This window comes from Podarcis pityusensis, assembly GCF_964106645.2.
Source record: "Podarcis pityusensis genome assembly, chromosome: 16".
NCBI lineage: Eukaryota > Metazoa > Chordata > Lepidosauria > Squamata > Lacertidae > Podarcis > Podarcis pityusensis.
The window spans coordinates 23267277-23294576 of NC_138041.1; the positions used below are offsets into that span (position 1 = coordinate 23267277).

The window sequence follows — 27300 nt, forward strand, 5'->3', positions numbered from 1 at the left end:
CTGCTGCCAGAGCTGCTTCCCCTGATACACTGGAACCTCCACCCCCTTCGCTGCACTCTGGCGGGGAGGCTGGTCCTGACGCCCAGCTGCCACTTTGGGATCCCCCACTGGCCCCCTGCTCCTGACACGTTCCCCCTGGGGCTCCCCTGGCCTTGACCACCGGCGCCCCCTTCTGGGAATCCTCTGATTCGCTGGAAAGACTCATGGAATCTCTTGAGTCATTGTCATCCTCTTCCTCGCTGTCTTGGGATTCATCCCCATCGCTCTCCATCTCCTGCCTACCCTGTGCCTCTGTCCCTGAACCCCTGACACCTCCATTATCTGATAATAATGAAGCCAGTCTCGCACTTTATTTTTTAGTTTTTCAAAACTCTGCAATTTCAGTCTATCTCCGTCTTGTTCCAAAATTTCCCAATATTTCGGCCATTTGACCTCCGTATTGACCTTTTTCAAGGCTTTCGCTTCCATTGGTGACAGCCACCTTGGGGTTTTGTTTTCTAGCAAATCCTTATATCTTAACCAAACATTAAATAGCGCTTTCCTGACAATGTGGTTTCTAAATGCTTTATGTGCTTTGACCTTATCATACCATAAATATGCATGCCATCCAAATACATTGTTAAAACCTTCCAAATCCAAAATGTCAGTGTTTTCAAGAAGTAGCCATTCTTTCAACCAGCAAAAAGCTGCTGATTCATAGTAAAGTTTGAGGTCTGGCAGGGCAAATCCGCCTCTTTCCTTTGCATCCGTTAAAATTTTAAATTTTATTCTGGGCTTCTTGCCCTGCCAGACAAATTTAGAAATATCTTTCTGCCACCTCTTGAAACAATCCATTTTGTCGACGATCTGCAGAGTTTGAAACAAAAACAACATTCTAGGCAATACATTCATTTTTATCGCGGCAATACGGCCTAGCAGTGAAAGCTTCAAATTTGACCAGATTTCTAAATCTTTTTTCACTTCCGTCCAACATTTTTCATAATTATCTTTAAATAAGTTCCCATTTTTGGCTGTCATGTTAATCCCCAGGTATTTCACTTTCTTAACCACTGTTAAACCTGTCTCATTCTGAAACCTCTCTCTTTCAAACGGTGTTAAATTTTTCTCTAAGACCTTGGTTTTTGACTTGTTCAATTTAAATCCTGCCACTTGACCAAATTCCTGAATCAATTCTAAAACTCTTTTAGTACTAGATTCTGGCTCCTGTAACGTCAATACTAAGTCATCTGCAAACGCTCTCAATTTGTACTGTTTAGTTCCAACCTGTATACCTTTAACCGACTGGTCCCTTCTAATCATATTCAGCAAAACCTCCAGGACCGAAATAAAAAGAAGTGGGGAAATAGGGCAACCTTGTCGTGTCCCTTTTTCAATTTTTAGTTCTTCTGTCACAACATTATTTACAATTAGTTTAGCTTTTTGTTCTGAATAAATTGCACCTATACCATTCTCAAAACCTTGGCCTACCCCCATACCCTGGAGATTCTTCTTCATAAAATTCCAAGAAATATTGTCAAAGGCTTTCTCCGCATCTACAAATATCAAAACTGCTTTGGTGTTTATATTCACTTCTAATTTTTCCAAAATATCAATTATATTCCTCAAATTGTCAGACAAATGTCTTCCTGGGAGAAAGCCCGCTTGGTCTTTATGGATCTCTTCCATCAGCACTTTCTTAAATCTCTTAGCCAAAATATCTGCAAAAATTTTGTAATCCACATTCAATAACGATATAGGGCGGTAGTTCTTAAGCTGTGTCTTTTCAGTCTCTGTTTTTGGTACAAGTGTAATATATGCTTCTTTCCACGACTCTGGTGCTCTTTTCCCCTCCATTATTTCATTGCAGACCTCTTTCAAAGGTTGGATTAACCATTCTTTTAAAGATCTGTAGTATCTAGAGGTCAAGCCGTCTGGTCCTGGCGATTTACCCAATTGCATATTTTGAATGGCACCTTCTATTTCTTGTTCAGTTATTCTATGATTCAAAATTAATTTATTTTCTTGAGATATTTTTTGTAATCCATTTGTTTTCAAAAATTGGTCTAAGTCTGTTTCTTTCAATGGCCCTTGAGTGTATAATCGTTTAAAGTACCTCTGGAAACAACTTCTAATCTCTGCTGGGTTCTGTATGTTTCTTCCTTCCACCTCTAAGTTCATAATCGTATTTAATTTTTGTCTCTTTTTCATTTGCCATGCTAACAATTTACCACATTTATTGGCCGACTCAAAAGTCTTTTGTCTCATTTGTTTAATTTTCCATTCTATTTCCTGATTCATCATTTTCATATATTGTACTTGGTATAGCTTTAACTCTCGCAGAATCTCTTGAGATTTGGGATTTACTCTCAATCTTTTTTCACATTCCTTTATTTTGTCCATTATCTTATCCTTCTTCTCATTTTGAGTTCTTTTCTTTATTGCATTCTGTTGTATTAAGAACCCTCTCATAACTGCTTTACTAGCGTCCCAGATTACTCTTTTCTCCACGTTGGTACTAAGGTTTATCTCAAAGTAATCTCTCAGAGTTTTTTGGGCCTTCTTAAGGAGTTCCTCATCTCTAAATAAGGTGTCATTCATCTTCCATCTGAAGGAGCCAGTTGGTGTCAGTCTCATTTCCATCTTAACCGCATTATGGTCGGAGCAAATTTTCGGGCAGATTTCCACCTTTCTTGTCTTTGGTGCCATTCCTCTAGTTATCCAAATTTGGTCAATTCTTGTTCATGTCATTTTGGCTTCAGAAAAGAAAGTTCCCTCTTTAGCCATGGGATTTCTTATTCTCCAAATGTCCACTAAATCCAAGTTGTCTGTCATGTCAAAAAAAGTTTTCGGTAGTCTACCATCCTTGGTGACTACCTGTCTTTGTGCCTTGTCCATATATGTAGATACCACTCCATTCATATCTCCCATCAAAATCATGTTATAATCCATATGGTCCATCAGGGTCTCGTGCAACTTCTTAAAAAATTCAGATTTCCCATCATTTGGTGCATAAATTCCTACAATCAGAAATTTTTCTCCTTGTGTTTGAATTTCAATTGCCACAAATCTTCCTTGGTCATCTTTAAAAACAAATTTCGGTGATAAATTGTCTTTTGCATAAATCACAACCCCTCTTTTTTTAACTTTGTCCGACGAAATAAACTCCTGACCAAGTCTTTTATTTATCAACAATTTCCTGTGTAATCTTGTTATATGTGTTTCTTGTAGACAAATTAGGTCCAATTGTTCCTTTTTTAATATATGAAATACTGACTTCCTTTTCTGAGGGGAATTCAAACCCCGACAGTTCCATGTTAAAAGTTGCAGGGCCATGATGTTATTGTTTTAATTCTCCTCCTACTGCACCTAGTGCCTGTTCCTCGTCTGTCGGTGGTATCACTTTTTTCGAACGGTCTTTTGGTTCCGGAGATAGTTCTTTTTGTAGGTCTTCTCCGTGGTCTCTCCAAAATTTGTCTTTGTCGTCTTCCGATCTTATTTTCCTCTTCTTTCCTTTGTAACTAAAAGATAGGCCTTGGGGAAGTTCCCACCTAAAGTTAATACTGTTCCTTCTCAGCAGGGTAACCAAGTCTTTATAGTTTGATCTGAGATCCAGAAGGTATTTCGGAATGTCTTTAAATATTTCAACCCTTGTCCGCTGGATTTCCAGTGTCTTCTTGAAATGCAGACCCAAAATCTTATCCCTCTCTTCCTTTGTTCGAAAAGTAATCAAACAGTCTCTCACCTTCTTCTCTCCTCTTTTCCCAAGTCTGAAAGCATTTACTATTTTGAAACTGTCTTTTACCAATTCTGGATCCCAAAAGTCCAAAAATTCCTGCATGAGAAAATCAGCTAGATTGTCCTTTTCCACTTCAGGTACCGATCTGACCCGTAAATTCACTTGTTTTTCCTTCAATTCTATCATAGACAGGGTCAATTTATGATCTTCCAATTGTTTGTGCAGTGATGGTATTGTCTCTTGAACCTCTTTAACCTCTGTAGCAGAAGTTGTAGCAATTTCTTTGGCCTCCTCGGCAATCTGGCGTATTGAGGCCGATTCCTCTAATAATTTCTGAATAGTCTCTGTATTAGTGTTTACTTTCTGGCCCAAATTGTTTAAGCTTGCTGTATTCTGATTAATACTTGTTGTATTTTGATCAATCTTGTCACATGCCTCTGCTACTTGTTGACTTATTCTATTTAACGATTCATTAACCTTAGCCAAAACTTGAGCAAAGGCATCATCACTTGTCATACCTTTTGCTTTTGATTGTGCCGATGAGGCTGTTGTTGGGGTTCCAGAGGCACCTGAAGCCGAAAATCTCCTTTGTAATCCTTCTTCTGTTCGAACAACCCTGCCCGACCTTGTAGCCTGTGAAGCTTCTGTTCTCTCTTTACCATCTGCCATTCCTTTAGATAAAGCTCAAGGTCAGACACGCAGTTAAATTCAAACAGTGGAAATTCCCAGCAGAGCTGTGTGAAAATTCCTCAAGCCAGCTACAGTTTCAATTATAACAGATTGTAACAATTCCAAGTTCCACTAGGGGGACATTGTAACAGTCATAAAAGTTCTTGGATACTTTACTTTCTTTTTTAAGTCCCCCCAGTTTATTCAGGAAGATAACAGTCTATCTAAAATAGTTACTTAAGACCTGGAGATATATGTCCACATAATATATCCAAATTTATATTTCTTGCGCAGGACTAGCTGTCAAAATATATTTCCAGACAGTACCTCTCATCCGTTTTTGAGTTGCCTCTGGAAATCCATTCCCAAGGGATCGAGCGATGGTTTAGTCCCTTTTATTTCCACTTCTTTATACAGAAATCAAATCCACAATTCTCCCCCCTTTTCCCTTGATTTAAGGGGGGGGGGAATCCAGGTTAGATGTTTGGATTAAAGTCCGCTAAAACGTCCTTTCCTGCGCTTCCGCTTTCAAGTTCAAAGCTTTATTTTATCTACAAATAGAAAGAGGTAGACTTCCTTTTTATACCTCTTTCCGTTTTCGGCCAGATTCAAAATTTATACGGTCCCAATTACGCTATATCCTACTCACGGATCGTTGATTTTCAAGTCCAAATTCCAAGGAAAAAAGGCAGCGCTCTCCGGTCAACAGCTTGCGGCTTCACACCACGAAAGAAGCAGACAGCCCATAGCACAGCGCTCCTTCCCCCGCTCCGATTTCCGAGCCCGTTGCTGGGCTCCTTACCGGGTTGGGGGGGCGCCAAATGTGCCCGCTGGGTCCCAGGCTCACAGGCTTCCCCCGCCTGTGATTTTTAAGGGTCCCCCACTGCGCCGAAGCGGGATTCAACCCTAATTTTCGTGGCGAGATTTCCTCAGATCGAGGAAATCCGCCATCAACCGCTGGCGCCACCTCCGGAAGTCTCTGATCGGCAAGTCCTAGGCTCTGTCGTTTAACCCACAGCACCATCCGCATCCCACTCCCTCGTTGGGAAATAACACACACAAGGACATGGATATTAGGTTTATGTTATTGGGCAAATTTGGCCACAACTTTATTGAATTACAGAATGTGAGCGGTATTGGCTTAGGCATTGATTGGACCCAACTATATCTGACTCCTGCCCGATGTGCAGGAAGTCCAATAAGGGTAAACCACTGGATGGAGGAGCCCAGGCTTCGGACAAGATCAACACTCCCGGATTCCTTTAACGGAATACCCTTAAGCTTGGAGGGGCAGGTGATGGCCACACCTCCTCTCCCCCACACAAGGTCAAACAGTGCCTAACCGCAGCCCTAACAAAGTTGTGACGATTGCTACGAGGAAGGCAAAAACTCAATGGCCAGTGCCAATTTGCGAAGTGGAAAAATTCCTACCAGGCCCCTCAACGACGACCAACCGCGGTTCATAGCAAGGCCAGTGCCTAAAACCTGCAAAATAGGGTGATTGAGGAAGCGAGCCAAAGAGGAAGCCCTCCGGCTCACTCCTCCAATTTAAACGGACCTGGCCACCCCCCCACCCCCCGGCCAGCGGATTGGCTGGCCAGGCTCTGACGTGGCTGGGATCCCCCGGGCAACGGGGGACAGAATCCCCCGTCCCCAGTGGGGAGTGTGTGGCCACATGGTCCACCGCAACTCCTCCCCACTGGGAAGTGGAGCGGATATGCTGGACGAGATAGGCCACTGGGTTAATCCAGGACGCTCCTCTTATGTTCTTAAATTTATGCTATGCCAGCATTAGGGAAAGATGGGTATGGGTTGCCAAAAAAAACAACAAAAAACAGCCTAGCAGGCCAACCTCCTATACAGTGGTATCTCGGGTTAAATACTCTTCAGGTTACATACGCTTCAGGTTACAGACTCTGCTAACCCAGAAATAGTACCTTGGGTTAAGAACTTTGCTTCAGGATGAGAACAGAAATTGTGCTCCGGCGGCGCCCGGCAGCGAGAGGCCCCATTAGCTTAAGTGGTGCTTCAGGTTAAGAACAGTTTCAGGTTAAGAACGGACCTCCAGAACGAATTAAGTACTTAACCCGAGGTACCACTGTACCTGGTGGGCTGAATATCTGAAGAGGGAGGGAGCCTTTACCATTCTTTTTAACGCTGAGAGGTGTGGGCACTTTGAAGAGGACGTGGGTAGCCCACCAATGCAATCCTGTGTGTATTTGCTTAGAACTGAGGCTGTCAGCCTAACCATGTCTACTCAGAAGTAAGACCCACTGAATAATTCTTCTTCTTCTTCTTCTTCTTCTTCTTCTTCTTCTTCTTCTTTTTATTTTTCGGTTTTTTCAAATTTCATTTACATTCAAACATTTAAAAAAAGACAAATATTGGATTCCTGGAATCCCCAGACTTCCCCTGCCTCACTCCTGGTTTCAAATATATATCTTTTCCCACTGCATCTAATTACATTTATCCACATTTTGTTTATATCCACTTTCAACCTTAAAAATATTAAACTATGTGTTATATCAATCCTGCCAACGTTGTTAATTGTTTACAGTGTTCTTTAAGGTACTCTATAAATTTATTCCTACTGAATTCAATTGAATTTACTCCCAGGGAAGTGAGGCTAGGATTGCAGCCTAAAGCCCACCTTGTCCAATGGGACTTTCTCATGAGTAAGAGTAAGGGATTGCAGCCTTTAGGCTCTTTTCTTTCTAATTTAGGCTGCACTCCTTACACTTCTGCCCGAAAATAACTGGCCCATGTGTGTGGGGGGGATCCCAAACTCATTAAAACACAATATTTGTTGTTGTTGTTTAGGCGTTTAGGCGTGTCCGACTCTTCGTGACCCCATAGACCAGAGCACGCCAGGCAATATTTAAAAACACAATATTAAAAGCAGCTTAAAACTACTTAACATTCACATAAACAAGGTGGGTCCTGAAAATAGACTCCTCATTTATCAAATGCCAGGGTAAAGAGATGCATCTTCAGCAAACGCCAGAAACTACATAAAGTAGGTGCCATTTGCACCTCTGTGAGGACGGAGTTCCACAACTTAGGGGCCACCACAGAGAAGGCCCTCACCCACAGCAGCACCTGTTAAGGGTGGGGGGAAAATTACCATGAAGGCCCCCTTGTCCTGATCTTAGCACCTGAGAAGGTCCATAGGAAAGTGGGTTGTCTTTCAGGTATTTGAGTCGTTTCAAGACTTACATTGCCTTGAATTGGGCCTGGAAACAAACTGGCCACGAGTGCCACTGTTTTAAAACAGGGGTTGTGCAAGATCTAAAGGGAACCCTGGCGAGTATTCTGGCTGCTGCAATTGAATTTTCTCAGTTGTCTTCAAGGGCAGCCCACATAGAATGCATTGCAATAATTCATACTGGAAGTTTACACACACACACACACACACACACACACACACAGAGTGCTTTTTTTTCTAAAAAAAATGTTTAGGGGTACTCTCATTTTGACTCAAGAAAATCACCATTTTATAGTTCAAAATGGGGGAAATAAATACAGTAAATGGACAAAAGTACAAAGGTTCACAAAATGTTTGTAAGCATCCTCCTGCGTCCCCCCAGAATAAAGCACTGCGCACACACACACACACACACACACACACACATGTATATGTGTGTGTTCTGTTTAAAGCCCTGTGTACCAGTTCCTGCCAACACACCCAACGAAATACAAAGCGCATTGACAAATATACACCAATGCACTCCATGCACCTTAGAAGTGGACGCCCGTTCTCAAAAGCTTATTTTGCCAGTTCAAAATTGTTGAACTAAGGTCTTTGTGGCTGCCTTGTTGCGCAACAATCTCCTTAAACGGACACATCCCTTGTGCGTAATTCTTAAAGGTCCAAGACCCCTCTGCATCTGAAGAAGGTGAGAACATCTCCTGCTCACAGCTTCTTTCTTTAATCTGCTCCTTCCTTCCCACTGGAGGAGAGTTAAGCTGTCTTCCCAAAGGGGCTTGATCCTGACATATCTGTGTGGAAACAGAGTTCGGAGTAATCATTTCCACTTTGAGCCAAACTTGCTTTTGCCCCGCCCCAGAGTGCTTGTCTCTATAGGATGGGAGGCTGGCTTAACTTGGGAATTTGTCCCGGTATATAAGCCAAGCCTCTGCCCTAAACAGTAATCAGCAAAATATTCTCTCCCTGGGACCCGGAAGCCTGGTAAGTGACTGAAAGGCTGTGCCTGAGTCCTGGTGGTTTGTGGGTTTGCTAAGCTCTAGTGACCTCTTGTTCTTATTGTTGCTTCCTGACCACAAAGAAGCTTTTCTTTTGACTTCTGGGCTTGTTGCTAAGAAAGTTGGGGACTGGTTGCCAGAACTTTAATAAAACTGCAATCCTTTGCCTTGTTATAAGGGGGTGGAAACTGCTCCTTTTCCCTTATGGGGTATCCAAGAGCCCATATAGGGTCCTTAAGTGGGTCCCCTATCAGAAGGGAAAATAACAGAGGCCAACCAGAGTATATTGAGAAGCAAAGCTGCTAGTAAGCCTGATCTTTATTAAACTGTTGCAACAGGGTCCCCACTCACCACACGCAGGAGGGAGGAGAACCCTGAACAATGGTGCGCGAGCCCTTATATAGACTTTTGAAATTGTTCACCCTGTAGCCCAAGACCACTGCCCTAAAACATCCTACATACATCACAGAAAGAGGCGGTCTACAGCAGAGGAGGCAGTCTACAGCAGAAATCCTGTCTGCCAGGATACCTGATAATGGTCATTGATTGCGTTACCTGGGCAGCCTAGCAATTCTTTTGTGACTGTTAATACTTTAGTTCCTGAGTCCCAGGTCACAGACTCACCCTATTCATACACAAATACACCCTTGAGACAGGATTTGCAAGCAAAAGACAATGGGGGAGGGTTTCCCATTTCCTTCCTCCTTGCAGAGAAATATTTGAGGTCAATTTGGGAGAGTCAAACTGGCTTCAGGATTGCTCTCCTGTACTATTTCAGACACGTGGTTTATATACTTATGTATGTGTTTGCCTTGTACATTTATGAACATTTAATCTATATTTGAGACCTTAGAATTCTTATAACTGCCTGCATCTGTTCCACTCGTGAGGAAGCTCTAACGATTGGCCCTAAAAAAACCCAATTATTTTTATTATAATTATTTTGTTTACTGCATTTTATAGCCAATCTTTTCCTCCAAAGAGTTCAAGGTGGCTTAAATGATTCTCCGCTTCCTCATTTAATCCCCACAAAAACAGGTAGGCTAGGCTGGGAGGTATAAATTGGCTTAAGAGAGCCTTCTTGGCTGACTGGAGATTTGAACCCTGGTTTCCTAGGTCCCGTGCTCTAACCACTAGGCCATACTGGTTCTATATTGCCGTACTGTGAACTTTAGAGCTTGCTGTTGTGAACCAACATGGCTGCATTTGTTTATTATGTGGTGTAGTGGCAGACCAGGATAGGGGAGGCCCTGGGTTCAAATCCTTATTTAGTCATGGGTGGGGTTTGCAGCCTGACCATCAGTTAGTTGCAACCTCTGAGCCTAGCAGAAATCAGCAAGGTGTCCTGTAAATGTTACTGGGTTTCAGCTCTGATCACCCCCTGGGAAATGAATTATCCTTTAAAAGTCAAGGAGCAGAAATGTCAATCTCAATCATCATCATCATCATAATATCATTTTTCATGTGTAAAATGACTGTCTGCTAAAACACAATAACCTGACTGACCGACTGACCTAGGGGTCCCATATTTCAAAAAGGTAAAAACCGGGACATCCTGAAAGTTCCTGAGCTTTTTCTGATTTTTTAAAAACCAATTTTTTGATTGACTTGCCTAAGATCCAGGACAAAGCACCACCCACTTTTTGAAATAAATAATAATAATAATAATAATAATAATAATAATAATAATAATTTATTATTTGTACCCCGCCCATCGGGCTGGGTTTCCACTCTGGGCGGCTTCCACAGAGACCAAAAATACACTAAAATGCTAAAAACTTCCATCCCTAACTTTTCTGTATTCTCCACTTGCCCTTTAGAGAACTCAAAGAATGACTTAATGTCCCCCTCCCCCGCCTTATCGATTATATGCCCTTTTTATAGTGCCTTGATTTGTGTTACGGAATTTGTATGATTTAGCAAGCTTGCTGTGTTTTAACATTTACTTACAATGACTGTGACATTTACTTTATAATTGCTTTTAAGGTAGTCTTATATAGAAACTTTAGTGTACTGAAATAATAATAATAATAAAATTATTTATAGAAGCTGGTAACTTTGAAGTTTTCAAGTCTGTGGGCTAGTTGACGCAAGGACGTCTCTAGGCCTCGGTTGATCTCCTTTTCTATTTTGGCCGTTGAATGTATGGCTTGGAAGCCTTGGGAAAAGGCTGGTGTGGGAATGAGATGGCGTAATATAAAGTTCTCTCTGACTGTGGTGTTTGATCCATGGTCTCGCAGCGCACAGTTAAACTGTGGAACTCACTCCTGCAGGAGGCAGTAATGTTCACAATCTGGATGACTTGGAAAAAATTAGGCAAATTCATGGAATCATATAATTCTAGAGTTGCAAAGGGACCCCGGGGCCATCTAGTCCAACCCCTGCAATGCAGGAATTCTGCACACAGCCATCCATGGGTGGGCTCAAACCACAAACCTTCTGGTTGACCACCAGATTAAATTATGACTACAGTGCTACCTCGTGTTACATATGCTTCAGGTTACAGATGCTTCAGGTTACAGACTCCGCTAACCCAGAAATATTACCTCCCGTCAGATGTCAAGGAAATAAACAACTATCTGACTTTTAGAAGACATCTGGACAGCCCTATTTAGGGAAGTTTTTAATGTTTGCTGTTTACCGTATTTTTTGCACCATAACAGTCACTTTTTTCCTCCTAGAAAGTAAGGGGAAATGTCTGTGCGTGTTATGGAGCGAATGCCTATGGGTGGCGGGGGGATCTGCTGCAGTCGTGAGCAGAGGATCCATGGTTCCCCTTCCTTCCCTCCTCCGTGGCTCACTTTGAAACAGCAAAGCGGGAGAAGAGCTGCTGAGTGGGGAGGAGAGAGGGACAGAGAGCCTGCTTGCTTTAAAGGAGCAAAGCGGGAGAGGAGAGGAGCCTTCTCCCCTTATACTCCTCTTCTTCATTATTAGCAGCATCCTTCTCCACACACCCCATGCGTGCTCCTTGTCCCTTGAGTGCTTTTCCTTCCCTCCCCACTTAAAACGTGGTTACAAAGCACAGATCCACATGGATCCTCAGGATTTTTGCACTGGGTCACCCCAAATTCACCATCAGATCACATAGCATGTCCATGGCTACATCTTGCACCAAAAAAAATCACGCACCCACTGTTGCCTGGGGCCGCAGTGGTGCAAAATGTGGTTACAAAGCATGGATCCTCAGGATTTTTGCATTGGGCTACTCCAAACTCACTGTCAGAACACATGTCTGTGGCCACAGCATGAACCACAAAAATCATACACCCACTGTTTCGTTTAGAATATTTTTTTCCTTCTCTAAAAACTACGTGCGTGTTATGGTCGGGTGCGTGTTATAGAGCGAAAAATACGGTAGTTGTGTTTTTAATATCCGGTTGAAGCCACCCAGAGTGGCTGGGGGAACCCAGCCAGATGGGCGGGGTATAAATAAATTATTGTTACGTTACGTTACATTACGTTACGTTACGTTACAATTTTATTTTATCATCTCTGTGATTGGACTCAAATGAAATTCCATAAGAATACAATAACCTTACCTGGTCAGGCCAAAGGTCCATCTAGTCCAGCATCCTGTTCTTCAGTGACCAATTAAATGCCTCCAGGAAACTCACAAACGGGACCCGAGCACAACAGCGCTCTAACTCCTTGCAGTTCCCAGAGACAGGTAGGCATCCTGAGAGCGTTATTCTCCTCCATGACTTATCTATACCTCTTGGAAACCCACCTGACTTGGTGGCCATTGCAACATCTCGTGGGAGCAAATCCCATCCTTCTCACTAGGTGCTGTGTTCTCATTGGATGTCTCTGAGTTCTGGGATTATGAGAAGAGGCGGCATGACTTCTCCCTATCCGCCTTCCCACACGATGCACAACTTTAAATTCAATTTTAAGCTGCAGTATGCATTGGATGTCTTTGAGTCATACACGTCCTGAATTATTTCAGCATTTGTTATCTTCAACCTCTCTGCTGCTGCTGCTGCTGCTGCTGCTGCTGCTGCTGCTTCTTCTTCTTCTTCTTCTTCTTCTTCTTCTTCTTCTTCTTCTTCTTCTTCTTCTTCTTCTTCTTCTTCTTCTTCTTCTTCTTTTCTTCTTCTTCTTCTTCTTCTTCTTCTTCTTCTTCTTCTTCTTCTTCTTCTTGCAATTAGGTATTTCCAACAACCTGGTATTAACCTTATCCAGGGGTTGTATATGTGTGATGATCATAGCTGTCAACGTTTCCCTTTTTTAAAGAGAAATTCCCTTATTCTGAACAGGATTCCTCGCAAGAAAAGGGAAAAGTTGACAGCTATGGTGATGATCTGTGTAGCACATGAAATTTGCAGAACTCATGTATTGGTGGTCACACATTGGGCAGAATGCTGGAGCTTTGGCCACCAAACTGCTCAAAACCTTCTGGGACATGGGGAGATAATACCCTTGGAAGCATGACTGCATCTCTTTCAACCATGAGGACCAGAAACTTGCTATTAGTTCTTAGCACAAGAGCTGCAGTTCCAGCACTGCATTCTGTACTCTTATTCGTCGTGGAGTTTCATTTATTTTATTTCATAAAACCCATGCCCTGCTGGATTGTAAGAAGAAGGAGAACCTCAAAGCAGTTTGCAAGAAAGTGAAAACAATTGTATTATCAATAAGAAAAAAATAGCAACCATAATAGAGACTTTCAAAAAGTTAAAAGAACAAGAGATGAAAACACGTGTCAACTTCACAAAGCTCTGGCTAGGCTTTTCTAAAGACAAATGATTTTGGCAGGCACCGAAAAGAGTACAGTGAAGGCCCCTGTCTGCTCTCAATAGGCAGAGAGTTCCAAAGTGTAGGTGCTGCCACACTAAAATATGCATTTCTTACAATTGCGGAACAGGTGGCACCTGTTATCACACCAGTTCCACCGGTTGAAGTGGTTACGAAGTAAGGTGATCTCTCAGGCAGACTGGTCCCAAGCTGTTAAGGCCTTTATATACTCTTCCTTTATTCTTATTTTATTTTTTAAAGGCAGCTGCCAATCAATATGTTTATATATAGTGGACAGATTAAGAATTGGAAGTTCTCTGAACCTTATCTTTTCTATCTCCTCTTTTAAGCTCTTTTCTATCTGCTTTCTGATTTCTCTAACTTTTTTTTCTTTCTCTTTTTCATCATGTGAACTTATTCAGATTAATGCTGGGCACAAAAGACCTTTGAAGTTTTGTATTTCTCTTTATAAACTCTAATTAAACTTTTTTTTAAAAAGATGCTAGCGGAAGAGAGTTGTTGCTAAACCAGGGAGAATAGAGACAGTGAACACGTGATAGCATCTGTGCTAAAGTTTGAGGAGTACAGAGTTCACGGCCATCTTGTGACGGGGAAGGAAAGAGCTGACGTCTTGAGGGTGGAGAAGGGATATTGAAGTCAAAGCCAGTGGTTGGCTCTAGTAATCTGGAGACGGGCATTCAGCTTTCTGGGGTGTAAACAGAAGTCTCATTCTTGCAAGGAGCTGGTGAGGGAATAAGTCTCAGTCTGCACACTGTACCAACCTGAGACTGCAGGTAAGGACCGTAGGGCAGGTAGCCCGTTTTAAACTTAATAATCTTATAGCAAAGGCAGCGGACTCTCCTTCAATGGAGGTTTTTAAACAGAGGTCAGATGGCCATCTGTCAAGGATTCTTTAGTTGTGATTCCTGCATTGCAGGGGGTTGGACTAGATGACTCTTGGGTCCCTTCCAACTCTATGATTTGCCGCAACTTCAGATGATAATGTGCAGGACTGAATCTAGGTTTTTGTGGACAAATCGTGCTCGGGGGCGGGGGCAGCGCTTTTGCACTACTGATTCCTGGCAGGGGAGGTTTAATCCAGTTTGCATTTGAAAGCAAACTTCCCCAACCCACAGTTTCCAAATTAATATGCTATGCAAGACATAGCTGCCCTTTGAAATTCAGCCGCCTTTGAATTTTGCAATGTGATTCTTCAGCCTAGGAATAAGTACAAAAAGGCACATGCTGTGATAAATTGTGTGTGTGTGTGTGTGTGTGTGTGTGCATGCACGCAAATGCAATATTAGTGGAAATAGCATTTTAAATTGCTTTAGGAGAGTTTTATACAATAATGTTCCCCATTGCATATAATAATACTTTGCATACAATAATGTGCATATTAACAGAAGTTGGCACGAAAATGCTGGTTTCATGATGATTTTTCCCTCCATTGCAAACTGAGATGAGAATGTGGGGGGCTGAATTCAGGACTGGGAAAATGGGCAACTGGCTCCATCCAGTCTCACCTCTCCTGTGATTTTGTGGCTCTCCTCAGCTCTGGGACTCCAGATGTGCTGTGTAGCCAAGTGCAGGAATGGCCACTCGGGTAATTTATGACACAGTTCTGGACTAAGGGATTATCCACATTTAGCTTTTGCCCTGCTCTTTCCAGGCACAGGACTGTGCTTAAAAGCTTCATGTCAGACTGGTTGGTTGGTTTGCCCAGGAAAACCTGCTCTTTAGTGCTCAATCAGAGCAAACGTCAATTTGAGTTTTCTTCAGATTGCAATTTGCTCCGATTGAGCTTTAAAGAGCAGGGTTTCATTGGAAATTTCTGGAGGGGGTGGGGGAAAGGATGCTTAGACATGGATCTTTAAAGCATGGGCTGTGCCTGGAAAGAGCGGAAGAATAAGCCCTATATGACCTTAGGATTCCTTCTGCTCTGCTGGGAAAGGGTTATAGCTCAGTGGCAGAGCATCTACTTTGCACAAAGAAGGTCCCAGGTTCAATCCCCAGGTGGGGTTGGGAGGGACCCCCTGCCTCAAAGCCCGGACAGCCTCTCCTAGTCCTTGTAGGCAACACTCAGCTAAACAGTCCAATGGTTAGACTTGGTATAAAGCAGTTTCTCGCTTAAATCATCCCTTTATTCTGAAGCATGAGGACTAGAATCTTGCTTTGTTTTTAGGAGAAGGGCCATAGCCTAATGGTTGAACATCTGCTTTGTACTCGGAAGGCCCCAGGTTCAATCTGCAGATATGCCTGCGAGTGTCCCCCTGCCTGAAGCCCTGGAGAGCCGCTGCCAGTCAGTGTAGACATTACTGAGCTAGATGGGCCAATGGTTCATTCATTCATTCATTCATTCAGGCTTTGTTGGCATAACAGGATCTGAGTCATCATGATGACTCTCCAGAATTGGGTGACGCTGCTCAGTGCCCAGCAATCTGGCCTGATTGCCCAACCGCTGCTGTTCCTTGCCACCTGACGCAACTGGGCTGGTGAGGCTGGCAGACACTCTGTCCCTTTTGGCAGCCCCACCCTGTCCCTGTTCAAAGGGCAGACGAGGTTCTTTGCTTCTATAAACAGAGAGGGCACTGGGACAAAATCCAGTAGCGCTGGCAGAGCAGCTGGTGAAAGTAAGTAAAAGGCCACGGGCGTTGCTTGACTTTGGGTCGTCTGTCAGCCTCATGCCAGACAGCAGAGCCAGTTATATTATTAAGGTGAGGAAGCTCAGAGGCGCAGCATCTGCCTTGCATGCAGAAGGGTCCCAGGTTCAAATCCTGGCATCTCCAGATCAGGCAGATTCCTATTTCATTCAGGTCTTTTCTTTTTAACCTTAAGGACTAGAAAGTTTATTTTTGGGGAACGGGTTTTATAGCTTACTGGGAAACAGAGCATCTGCTTTGTACAACAGGTTCAATCCTCAAGTCTCTCCAGGAAGGTTGTGTGCCTGAAGATTCGCCCCAGTACTTACTGGTTTCCCTGAAGATTCACCCCAGTACTTACTGGTTTTCCCAATCTACAAGGGCTTATAGGCAGCCCTGTGCAAAGATTTAAGTCAGTCGGTTGGCAGATCGATTGGGTATCTGATTAACTTTTTATTAAGAAACAGGTCCGTCCGTCCATGCCCCCCCCTTTCTGAAAAAGTGACCCGTTCTGTCTTTAGAGCAGCAATTTTAAGGAGGAAAGTTTGAGGGGATACTGAGTTAATTTTTTTCAGGGCAGCAAACTCTTTCTCTGACATAATGCCTGATTTTAAACATTATTTTAACTGTATATTTTATTCTTTTTTTAAAAAAAATTAAATACTTTTCAGATATATACATTTCGCTCATTTTACAATCATTTTGACATTTTAAAACTTGACTTCCTTCACCCTCTTTCTGTGGTGCCTTAAAATTATTTTTAATATCTTCTGCACATCCAAATTAACTTAACTTACTCATTTATTTATTTTCTTTAAATATATACTGCAGGTATTTTTATCTGTTTACAATTTATCTGTAAACATTCAACAAACCATTTCCATTCTTTTATAAAAAGTTTGTTATCTTGATTTCTTTTTCTCCCGTTAAGTTTTGCGAAACTGTATTTTATTCTGATCTATGAATTTTGTGTTTTTTGCAATGGCTTCAGCTACATACAAATAAACAGGTGGGGCTGGGAATGTCCCCTGCCTGAAACCCTGGAAAGCTGCTGCCAGTCAGTGTAGACAACAATGAGCTAGATGGGCCAATGGGCTAACCCAGTACTGGGCAGCTTCCTGTTTACTTCATTTCTGTTGGGGGTTTTTTATAGACCCATAAGGACTAGAATCTTGATTTATTCTTAGTCGAAGGGCTGTAGCTCAATGGTAGAGCATCTGCTTTGCATTCAGGATTGAATGTTCCCTGCCTGAAACCCTTGAGAGCAGCTGCCAGTCAGTGTAGACAACACTAAGCTTGATGAACTGCTGGTCTGACTCATTATAGGGCAGCTGCCAACGTTTCTACTTGGGGCTGGAACATCATGTCCCTTCCCTTCCCAACTGTCCCAATTTATGAGCTGCCTTATCATGAGACTTCCACATCTTCTCTGCAATTGGCAAGAACTCTTTGCTGTACCAATAATCTTCTCCTTCTGGAACGTGCAGGTTAATTGGGGGTGCAACGTTAGGGGCACAGCAGGCTGTCTTTCAACTGGGAAGGCCTAATTGCTGCATTCTTTTGAACACTACACTCTAAAAACCTGCCCCACTAAAACACTGGATTGGCCTTGGTTTCTTTCCTTATATTACTGTATTTTTTCCTGCTGCTCTGAGTTCTCCCTCTTTGGATTTACCATCTTGTGTACAGTGGTACCTCAGGTTACAGACGCTTCAAGTTACATATGCTTCAGGTTACAGACTCCGCTAACCCAGAAATAGTAACTCGGGTTAAGAACTTTGCTTCAGGATGAGAACAGAAATCGCGCAGCAGCGGCGTGGCAGCGGGAGGCCCCATTAGCTAAAGTGGTGCTTCAGGTTAAGAACAGTTTCAGGTTAAGAACGGACCTCCAGAACGAATTAAGTTCTTAATCCGAGGTACCACTGTACTTCCTGAAACAAAAGGTTGCTGGATTGGCCAGCACCTTATGCTGGAGAGGAATTGCTTTTCAAATTGCGTCCTGTATTAATATGAATGTTAAAAAGGTAAAGGGACCCCTGACCATTAGGTCCAGTCGTGGTCGACTCTGGGGTTGCGGTGCTCATCTCGCTTTATTGGCCGAGGGAGCCGGCGTACAGCTTCCGGGTCGTGGCCAGCATGACTAAGCCGCTTCTGGCGAACCAGAGCAGCATACGGAAATGCAGTTTACCTTCCTGCCGGAGCGGTACCTATTTATCTACTTGCACTTTGACGTGTTTTCGAACTGCTAGGTTGGCAGGAGCAGGGACCGAGCAACAGGAGCTCACCCTGTCACAGGGATTAGAACCGCCGACCTTCTGATCGGCAAGTCCTAGGCTCTGTGGTTTAACCCACAGTGCCACTTGCGTCCCTAATATGAATGTTAGGTCTACTGATTTTCATATTAATCTGTTTTCTCTTGGATGGCCCAGATAATATTTTGATACAGAGATGGCGGGCCTCTTTGCCTGGAGAGTCACGCCTTTATCTCCCCATCCCTGTGGGCCAGGGTTTGACAGGTGGGCAGGGCCATCCACCTGTCAGTCATCTAACAGTGTGGTGACCCCCAGTCATGGCTTTCCAGAAAGGATTCTGGGAACTGTGTTTTGTTAAGAGCTGTTCGAGGGCTCTTTCCCTCCCCAGTCTTCAAGCCCCAAAGTTTATTGGAAACAGGTCTGGATTGTTAAATCACTCTAGCAATTGTAGCTCTGTGAGGGCAATAGTGGTCTCCTAACAACTGCCCACACCCTTAACAAACTACATCTCCCAGAATTCCTTGGGGGAAGCTGTCACTGTTTGAAGTTGTATCATATTGCTTTAACTATATAGTGTGCATGGGGCCAAGAGGACTGGTGACTCTAATCCTTAATGCTGCTGACAGGGCTGTACACTACACCCTCTAAAAGGGGACAATGCAAAGGGGTGGCAGAACATCTGCTTTGCATGCAGAATATGCCCAGTTCAATTACTGGCATCTCCAGTTAGGACTGGGAGACACGCCTGCCTCAAACGCCGGAGAGATGCTGCCAATCAGTGTGGGCAATATCAAGCTTAAAAGACTCCCATGAGAGGCAGCTTCCTACAGAGCTCTATTAACCAAGCTTTCTCTCTCCCTGCAGTTTGGACCAAAAAATTCACCCTTTCTCAAGGATGGACTACGCAAAGAAGTCTCTGTGCTTGCTATCCCCTCGGTCGCTCACCAAGTAAGTACCTGCAGGGCAGTCCTCGCGACTGAGGGTGGTTAGCTGTGACTGCCTTGAGCTGATGGGGGGGGCCTATAAATGCAATAATAAATGCATGCTAAAATGCTGATGAATATTCATGATCAGTTTAACTTCCTCCTCCTCCTTACCCACAATATTACCATTAATTTATTAATTGCCTTCATATATATGAGGTTATATTTTCTGAGAATCCTCCGGAAAAACAATGTCTCAAAGGACCTGTTGATGGCATTTTACCATTGTACTGTGGAGAGTGTATTAATTTATGGTCTGTGTGTGTGCTTTGGGAGCTGCACGGTCAGGGAAAAAACAATGCTGTCCAGGGTTGTAAAGACTGCGGAGAGGATAATTGAGTGCACTCTTCCCACCTTGGATCAAATCTATGCTTCCAGGTGCCATAAGAAAGCTGCAGAGATAGTGCAGGATAGTGCACACCCCAGAAATGATCTCTTTCAGCTTCTGCCTTCTGGAAGAAGGTACAGGGTTATAAAGACTAGGACTAGCCACCTGAGAAACACTTTCTACCTAAATGCAATTTTGGTTTTAAACACATTGTAAGGAGTCTATATGGGAGTATATTGTATTTAAAAATGGAGTTCAGAGTTTTTAGGGGGCTAATCAGGTTGGGATAGCTGGGATAGCAGGCTTGTTGAATGTCTTATGTAGATTTTTCAATTCCGTTGTTCTGTATGGGACAATGACAGTAAATATATCGTATCGTGGGTGTGGGTGTGGGTGTGGGTGTGTATATAGTTTTACAATTAAAGTTTACATTCAAATATGAGTTAACATCACAAAAATATAGGATTCCCTGAATCCTTGGACTTCCCTCACCCCCCCCCCGTGGGTTATCTTGTAGCCTCTTTCTGTTGCATCTTACATTGTCCTCCATTTTTCTTTTTAAAAACCTCCATCATATCCTTAGTTCTTGTTACAAGTGTTGTCACAATCTTGCTAATGTTTTTAATTGTTTACAGTGTTCTCCAAGATAAATTATAAATTTTCCCCATTCCTTATTAAAGTTTTCATCTCCCTGGTTTCTGATTTTACCCGTCACTTTTGCCAATTCGGCGTAGTCCATCAACTTATTAATTGCCTTCTAAACAACCAACTCAAGGTGATTTACATGATGGGTTCTATCCAGCTAACCTTTACTTGGAGCAGATCCATTGGAATGAATGCACTCAAGTTAGTCGTGCCCATTCAGTTTAATAGGTCTACTCTGAGTACAACAAGCATTGGCTATCATTCAAAAACCTCCAACCGGTGCAGTGAGGTGGCTAGTGGCCCTTAAAACTGGGGAACCAACTGAGAAACCAACATTTGATGGATTCCATCCATCCATCCATCCAGGTGTGTGTCAGCCAACACTCCTCAAGCCCGGCCTTACCGAGTCAGCAACTGTGACCGCACCATCCGCAAGGGGATCATGGCCGACAGCCTGAGAGATCTCCACGAGAAGGTGAGCGATTCTAGGAGCCCTCTGCCAGAAGCAAGGTGGGATGGGTTGAGGGGACAGGTGGAATTTGAACCCGGTGCTTTCTCTCTAGGTACGCAGTGCCCTACTCTTAGCAGGCAACATCTCCATTGTCCTGGATGAAGATGGCACCACCGTCGAGACAGAGGAGTTCTTCCAGACTCTGGAGGATGGGACGGTCTTGCTGGTGTTGACCAAAGGACAGACATGGCGCCCAGCCAAGGTGAGCCAGTGGGCTAAGCCCTTTGCTAGTAGGACCTGGAGAGGGTTTCTATGGTGAACATGTTCTACTAGGCCGAAAGGTATGTGCATAGACCTTTATCTCTCACGTGTTACGGGGTCTAAGCTAGGGTCACCAGCTTGTCACTCCTGAGGTCTTCCTCCCAGCGGCCTAGCTAGCCGCTTGGGTACCTGGGGCAGCGCACACGCCCTGAAGCCAGGGGCAGGGCGAGCTGCCAATGGGGGTGGGGCGAGCCAAGGCAGAGCGTGCTGTGTGGAGCCTCTCCACAACTCCCACTCAGCTGTAGGGCAGCTGAGGCGGTGGGCAGATGCAAGCCCCACGCTGCTCAAAAGAGAAGCGCAGAGCTTGCAGGCAGTCCGCCCACCGCCTCCCCCTCAGGAGAGACGCGTGGCTCAGGCACGCTGCATGCCCCATGGTGTGGCGCCCAGTGCCCCCTGCCTCACCTGGCTACACCTCTGGATTAGGCAGATTTATGGAGGAGAGGGCTGTCGAAGGCGACTAGCCATAAAGGCTGTGCTCTGCCTGCAAAGTTGAAGGCAGCAATGCTTCCCAGTTTCTGGAAATCACTCGAGGGGAGAGTGCTCCTGCTGTGGCATAGGAAGGGGTGTGCAGTGGGTGCGGGAGTTATTTTTTTCAGAAACACATATTTTTGCCGTTTTGTCAACCCAACCCCCCCCCCCCGTGATGACATCTGGGGCAGTCTTCACCCACTGCACCCCCTTCCTTTTTCCTTTTTTAAAATTTATTTATTTATTTTTATTTCAACAAAACATTTAATAAATGGCGTCAGTCGGGTATACCTGAAGGAGTGTCTCCAACTCCATCGTTCTGCCCAGACACTGAGGTCCAGCTCCGAGGGCCTTCTGGCAGTTCCCTCGCTGCGAGATGCCAAGTTACAGGGGACCAGGCAGAGGGCCTTCTCGGTAGTGGCACCCGCCCTGTGGAACACCCTCCCACCAGATGTCAAAGAGAAAAATAACTACCAAACTTTTAGAAGACATCTAAAGGCAGCTATGTTTAGGGAAGCTTTTAATGTTTAATAGGTTATTGTATTTTAGTGTTTTGTTGGAAGCCGCCCAGAGTGGCTGGGGAAACCCAGCCAGATGGCTAGGGTATAAATAATAGTTTATAATAATAATAATAATAATAATAATAATAATAATAATAATTTATTACAACGAAACATTATATATAGTTTCCCATATCAATTGTCAGATAATAGTACACATTTCTTCTTCTTTTTTAACCCTCCCTTTAACTCCTCCCCCCAAAACTTGTTCTCTCTTCAGATCTTTAACCATGTGCACAGATTATTCATTCTAATTTGGATGCTTGGGTTGGCTTCCCCCTGACCGCACCCCCTTCCTACGCCACTGCTTCCTCCTAATGCCCACAAAACCTCTTAAATTCCCCTGACCTCCACTCAGCTGTCTCCTTAGTCGTGAGGTGGTGTCAGGCGTGGAGTATCCTCTCTACCCCCAGCAGCTTCAGAGGCAAGAAGAAAACACAGTTCATATTTTATGGCTTTTGATTCAGTCATCTGGTTGCAAGACAAAGGATCCATGTCTCCACGCATAGGAGACGTTGGCTACTCCTAGTCCCTCCTCTTCCGTCTCCCACAACATCCTGGAAATCTACGGGAAGTCACAGGAGTCAAATCCCTCCGCATTCTCTGTTCTTGAATGCAGATGGACCAGCGAGTCCGTGGACTAGGAGGGTCTCCCATACTCTCCAGGGAGGTCTCTGCTGTCTGCTCTCTCACTTCTCCCTCCTCCTCCACTATCTCATAACTAGGCATTTCCCCATTCAGCTGTACATCACCCCTGTCTCCCTCTCCTCCCGAAACTGCTGGAGACATGGGAATCAAAATTCCCCACTCCTCCTCCTCTTCTGAGAGGAGCCGATCAGACTGAGGGCTCAATTTCCATTCCTCCTGTTCTGTCCAGTCCCTGACAGCTGGTGGAGGGAGGTTACCTTTTTTCTCCCTTGAAAAACGCATATTGCTGAAGGAGGTAGTTGGGAAAAGTGACAGTCTATCCCATTTTCTCTTCCAACTCTATGTGCTTTCTTGAGGCGTAGCAAATTCTACTGGAAACAAGTCTTCCCAGGTCGCTTGGGAAATGAAGGGCACACTTTTTCTGTATCTTTGGCAAGGTGCTCTGCGGAAAAGGGAGAGAAAGAAAGAGGTGATGGGGGGTATGGAAGCTGCTCAAAAATCCAAATATGCCCATAGGCCTCAAAAGGTTGGTGACGCCTGGTCTAAGCAATGCAGTTTCCTTCTAAAAGTAACTAGTAAAGGTAAAGGGACTCCTGACCGTTAGGTCCAGTCGTGGATGACTCTGGGGTTGCGGTGCTCATCTCGCTTTATTGGCCGAGGGAACCGGTGTACAGCATGTGGCCAACATGACCAAGCCGCTTCTGGCGAACCAGAGCACCACACGGAAACACCGTTTACCTTCCCGCCGGAGCAGTACTTATTTATCTACTTGCACTTTGATGTTCTTTCGAACTGCTAGGTGGGCAGGAGCAGGGACTGAGCAATGGGAGCTCACCCGCCGACCTTCTGATCGGCAAGTCCTAGGCTCTGTGGTTTAACCCGCAGCGCCATCCACGTCCCTCTAAAAGTAACTATTTAGGTCCAAAGTTGGTCCATTTTCTTTCCTGACTTTGGATTAAGCAAATGATGTTTACTCCTGCTGCCGCTATTTCAATGTGCACAACATGTTTTGACTACTGCAATGCTTTACATATGGGGCTGCCCCTAGAGACTTCACTGGTACACTTTTAGGTATACAGGGCCTATTGTAAGCCTACTTTTCTTTTTGTTTCCTGGCAGACAGCAGGCTACCAGCTCTCTCTGTCCCACAAGCCCCGGCGCAGGATTGACGTGGCCTGTGTAACCTTTGACCTCTACAAGACCGACCCTCGGGACTTCATTGGCTGCCTGAATGTCAAGGCCACGCTCTATGGGACGTACAGCATGTCTTATGATGTACAGTGCTATGGGGCCAAGAGGATAATGATGTGAGTATCAGTCTGTCTCTCAGCTCAGCTGAATTAGACCTACCTGATGGAGGAGAAATTCAATACAGTTCTCATTAAAGACAAACCTATCTAATTTACACTTCTGGAACTGAAATGTGTGGACTGAAATGTGGTCTTTCTGCAAAATTCACACTTTTTGTAGTGCTGTCCTCCAGCCAAGCAATGTGTAAAAAAAGAAAAGAAAAGAAAAAAGCATATGACTAGGATAAGGTCTGCCTAAAAATGCATATAATACTGAAAATGGGAAAATTACATTGCAAAAATGTATGCTGGGCAAAATTGCAAATAAGCACCTGAATATAAAATGGAATTCACTGATGGATATTCTTGAGGACCCCTTAAAAAAAAATGCAAAATAATGTGAAATTTGGAGAATTGAAGACTGGGATAAATTAGAAACTGGAATAGTTGGGTTCACCCATTGATGTGGGTATTAACTGTTTTGGAGACAACCTGCTTTTAGATTCCAATTCTATATTGCATTTCCCCCCTTAACAAGGGGCTCATGCTGCACCCATGCATCAGATCACATTAATATAAAGCGAGCGAACATTCTCTCGTTCAAACACTTGAGCTATCAGTAAAACGCACTGCCCCTTCCCAATTTTCAGCCAAATCATTGTCCTCCTGTAGCATTTCAGAAAACCGGTAGCTAATGGGAATGTAGCCGCTGCCACCACCACTACCATTGCTTCCGGTTGCTCAAGCACAGGGCGATCATTGAGGACAGTGGCATTGCCTTCCCTGCCCTGTTGCAAAAATAGATTTGCCCTTGAAGCATAAAACTGTGTCCTGAGTGTGCATACCCAGGGGCAGAGAAAGGGGTGTGCGGTGGGGGCGGGCCACCCCGGCTGTCACCACTGAGGGGGGTGACAAAATGCCGGACGGCACTCACCGTGGGGCCTGCAGCACGCCCGAGCCACACGTCTCTCCCAGGAGTGATGCGGTGGCTTGGGCGCCCGCAGGCTCCGCTCTGCCCCAAACAGTCCGCCCGCCGCCCCCCCCCAGCTGTAGGGCAACTGAGTGGGAGGAGGCAGGCAGACACCTTGGAAGATGAAGAGAAGAAGAGTTTGGATTTGATATCCCGCTTTATCACTACCCTAAGGAGTCTCAAAGGGACGCAGGTGGCACTGTGGGTTAAACCACTGAGCCTAGGACTTCTCAATCAGAAGGTTGGTGGTTCGAATCCCCGCGACGGGGTGAGCTCCCGTTGCTCGGTCCCCGCTCCTGCCAACCTAGCAGTTCGAAAGCATGTCAAAGTGCAAGTAGATAAATAGGTACTGCTCCAGCAGCAAGGTAAACGGCGTTTCCGTGTGCTGCTCTGGTTCGCCAGAAGCGGCTTAGTCATGCTGGCCACATGACCCGGAAGCTGTACACCGGCTCCCTCGGCAAATAAAGTGAGATGAGCGCCGCAACCCCAGAGTCAGACACGGCTGGACCCAATGGTCAGGGGTCCCCGTTCCCTTTCCCTTTAAGGAGTCTCAAAGCAGCTAAGAATCTCCTTTCCCTTCTTCCCTCTCTCCCAACAAATACTCTGTGAGGTGAGTGAGGCTGAGAGATTTCAGAGAAGTGTGACTAGCCCAAGGTCACCCAGCAGCTGCATGTGGAGGAGCAGGGAAGCGAACCCAGTTCACCATATTACGAGTCCACCGCTCTTAACCACTACACCACACTGGCCCCACGGAGAGTCCTGCCCTGGATCACCCTGCTCAGTGGGCAGCTGGCCCCGCCCCTGGGCGCAGGGCACGTGCGCCACCCGAGGTGCCCAATCGGCTTGCTCCACCACTGTGCATACCTGCTCAGAACACTGATAGCTCTCTCCTGTTCAGAATCCTACCTGAATGCAAGTCGAATCTTTGACAAGGCTCCTCTCTCTCTCTCCCACCCCCCAGGGAAGCTCTACGCTGGACCCTCTTCACCATGCAAGCGACAGGTCACGTGTTGCTCGGCACGTCCTGTTACATGCAGCAGTTGCTGGATGCCACTGAGGAGCCAAAGGAGGAAAATGCGTCACCTCGGTGCCTCCTGCAGTCCCCTCCCACCAGGAAAATGCTGCAGTGATGGTTGGGGAGAATCTTGCCTGCCGCTGATTTTCATGCTGAGACTTTTGACATCCCCTGCACAATGTAGCCACGCGGACTAAGGTGTTGTAGGAAGGAGCACGAACATTCACGCCCCTGCCTGGCCCTCAGGCAGAAACTGCTGGGGATCCGGGAAGTCTCACTGCTGCTGTATTATTTAACCACACTCTAATTTATATTACTCTTTAATGGGATATTATCATTGCCATAACTCCCAGGCGGAAGCTGGTTGCCGGGCAGAGCCCAGCCTCCCCTTCACCTCCATGTATTTATTTTAGATATGGGATTTTAGCCTGCATGGTGTCAAGTCTTGTTCACGTGGGCTTGTATTGCATTGTTAATAAATATTGCATTAAAAAAGGATTTTCTTAAACCGCCTGTTTCTCTCTCAGATGTATGTGGCCTTGGTGTCCTCCAGATTGTTTCGGTCCACAACGGCCTTCATTCCTGGCTAGGCATGGAAGAACCTGTCAATTTCACTTCTCTGTTTTGCTTCTTTCCTAATCCATACATTCAGTTCTCTACATTTCTTCAGCGAATTGCCGATTTCTTCCTTTAAAAAGATCCTCCTGGAATTTCTTCAGTGTTCTAGTACAAATTACTGCTAATAAACACTTCTTCTTTTTTACTAATGCACACATTTTATTTTCATACATAAATGTATGTACGTGCACGCACGCACACATTTAGGATGTGGGCGTCTCTGTAGTCTAAGCCGCTGAGCCTCTTGGCCTTGCTGATCGGAAGGTTGGCAGTTCAAATCTCCACGGCGGGTTGAGCTCCCGTTGCTCTGTCTCAGCTCCTGCCAACCTAGCAGTTCGAAAGCACACCAGTGCAAGTAGAAAAATAGGTACCGTTGTGGCAGGAAGGTAAATGGTGTTTCCGTGCGCTCTGGTTTCCATCAAGGTGTTCTGAAGCGGTTTAGTCATGTTGGCCACATGACCCAGAAAGCTATCTGTAGACAAACGCCTGCTCCCTTGGCCTGAAAGCGAGATGAGCGCCTCAACCCTATAGTTGCCTTTGACTGGACTTAACCGTCCAGGGGTCATATTATATATATATGCTTTCCCCGATATGTGCATTTTTGTAGTCTCTTATGGCAGAACCGCACTGCAAAATCTGGATGTGTGCAATTTCAAAGGATAGTTCAGGGTTGGTTCTCATGTTGCAGGAAGTGCAAATCTGGTGCTGTTTTAGATGCAAATTGATTTCCCCCTTCATCTCTGGGGGTGGTGTGAGTTGCAGTCCACCAAGATCTGGAGGGGGCACACA

The 27300-nt window shown here is 44.8% G+C and overlaps 1 protein-coding gene across 5 annotated transcripts; it reads left to right on the forward strand.

Annotated features, from left to right (window-relative positions):
• Positions 1-8541: 8541 nt before the first annotated feature.
• On the forward strand, positions 8542-26401 carry CIDEC (cell death inducing DFFA like effector c). 5 transcript variants are annotated; one of them, XM_080986497.1, is made up of 6 exons: positions 8542-8573; positions 19080-19163; positions 20538-20646; positions 20735-20884; positions 23739-23926; positions 25840-26401. In XM_080986497.1, the coding sequence occupies exons 2-6, from the start codon at positions 19111-19113 to the stop codon at positions 26006-26008; spliced, it is 669 nt and encodes a 222-aa protein (XP_080842623.1). In that variant the 5' UTR covers positions 8542-8573; positions 19080-19110; the 3' UTR covers positions 26009-26401. The 5 variants fall into 5 exon arrangements, with proteins under 5 accessions (XP_080842623.1, XP_080842622.1, XP_080842624.1 ...); XM_080986496.1 differs by lacking the exon at positions 8542-8573 and adding an exon at positions 13963-14115; XM_080986498.1 differs by lacking the exon at positions 8542-8573 and adding an exon at positions 15905-15954.
• The last annotated feature ends 899 nt before the right edge of the window (positions 26402-27300 follow it).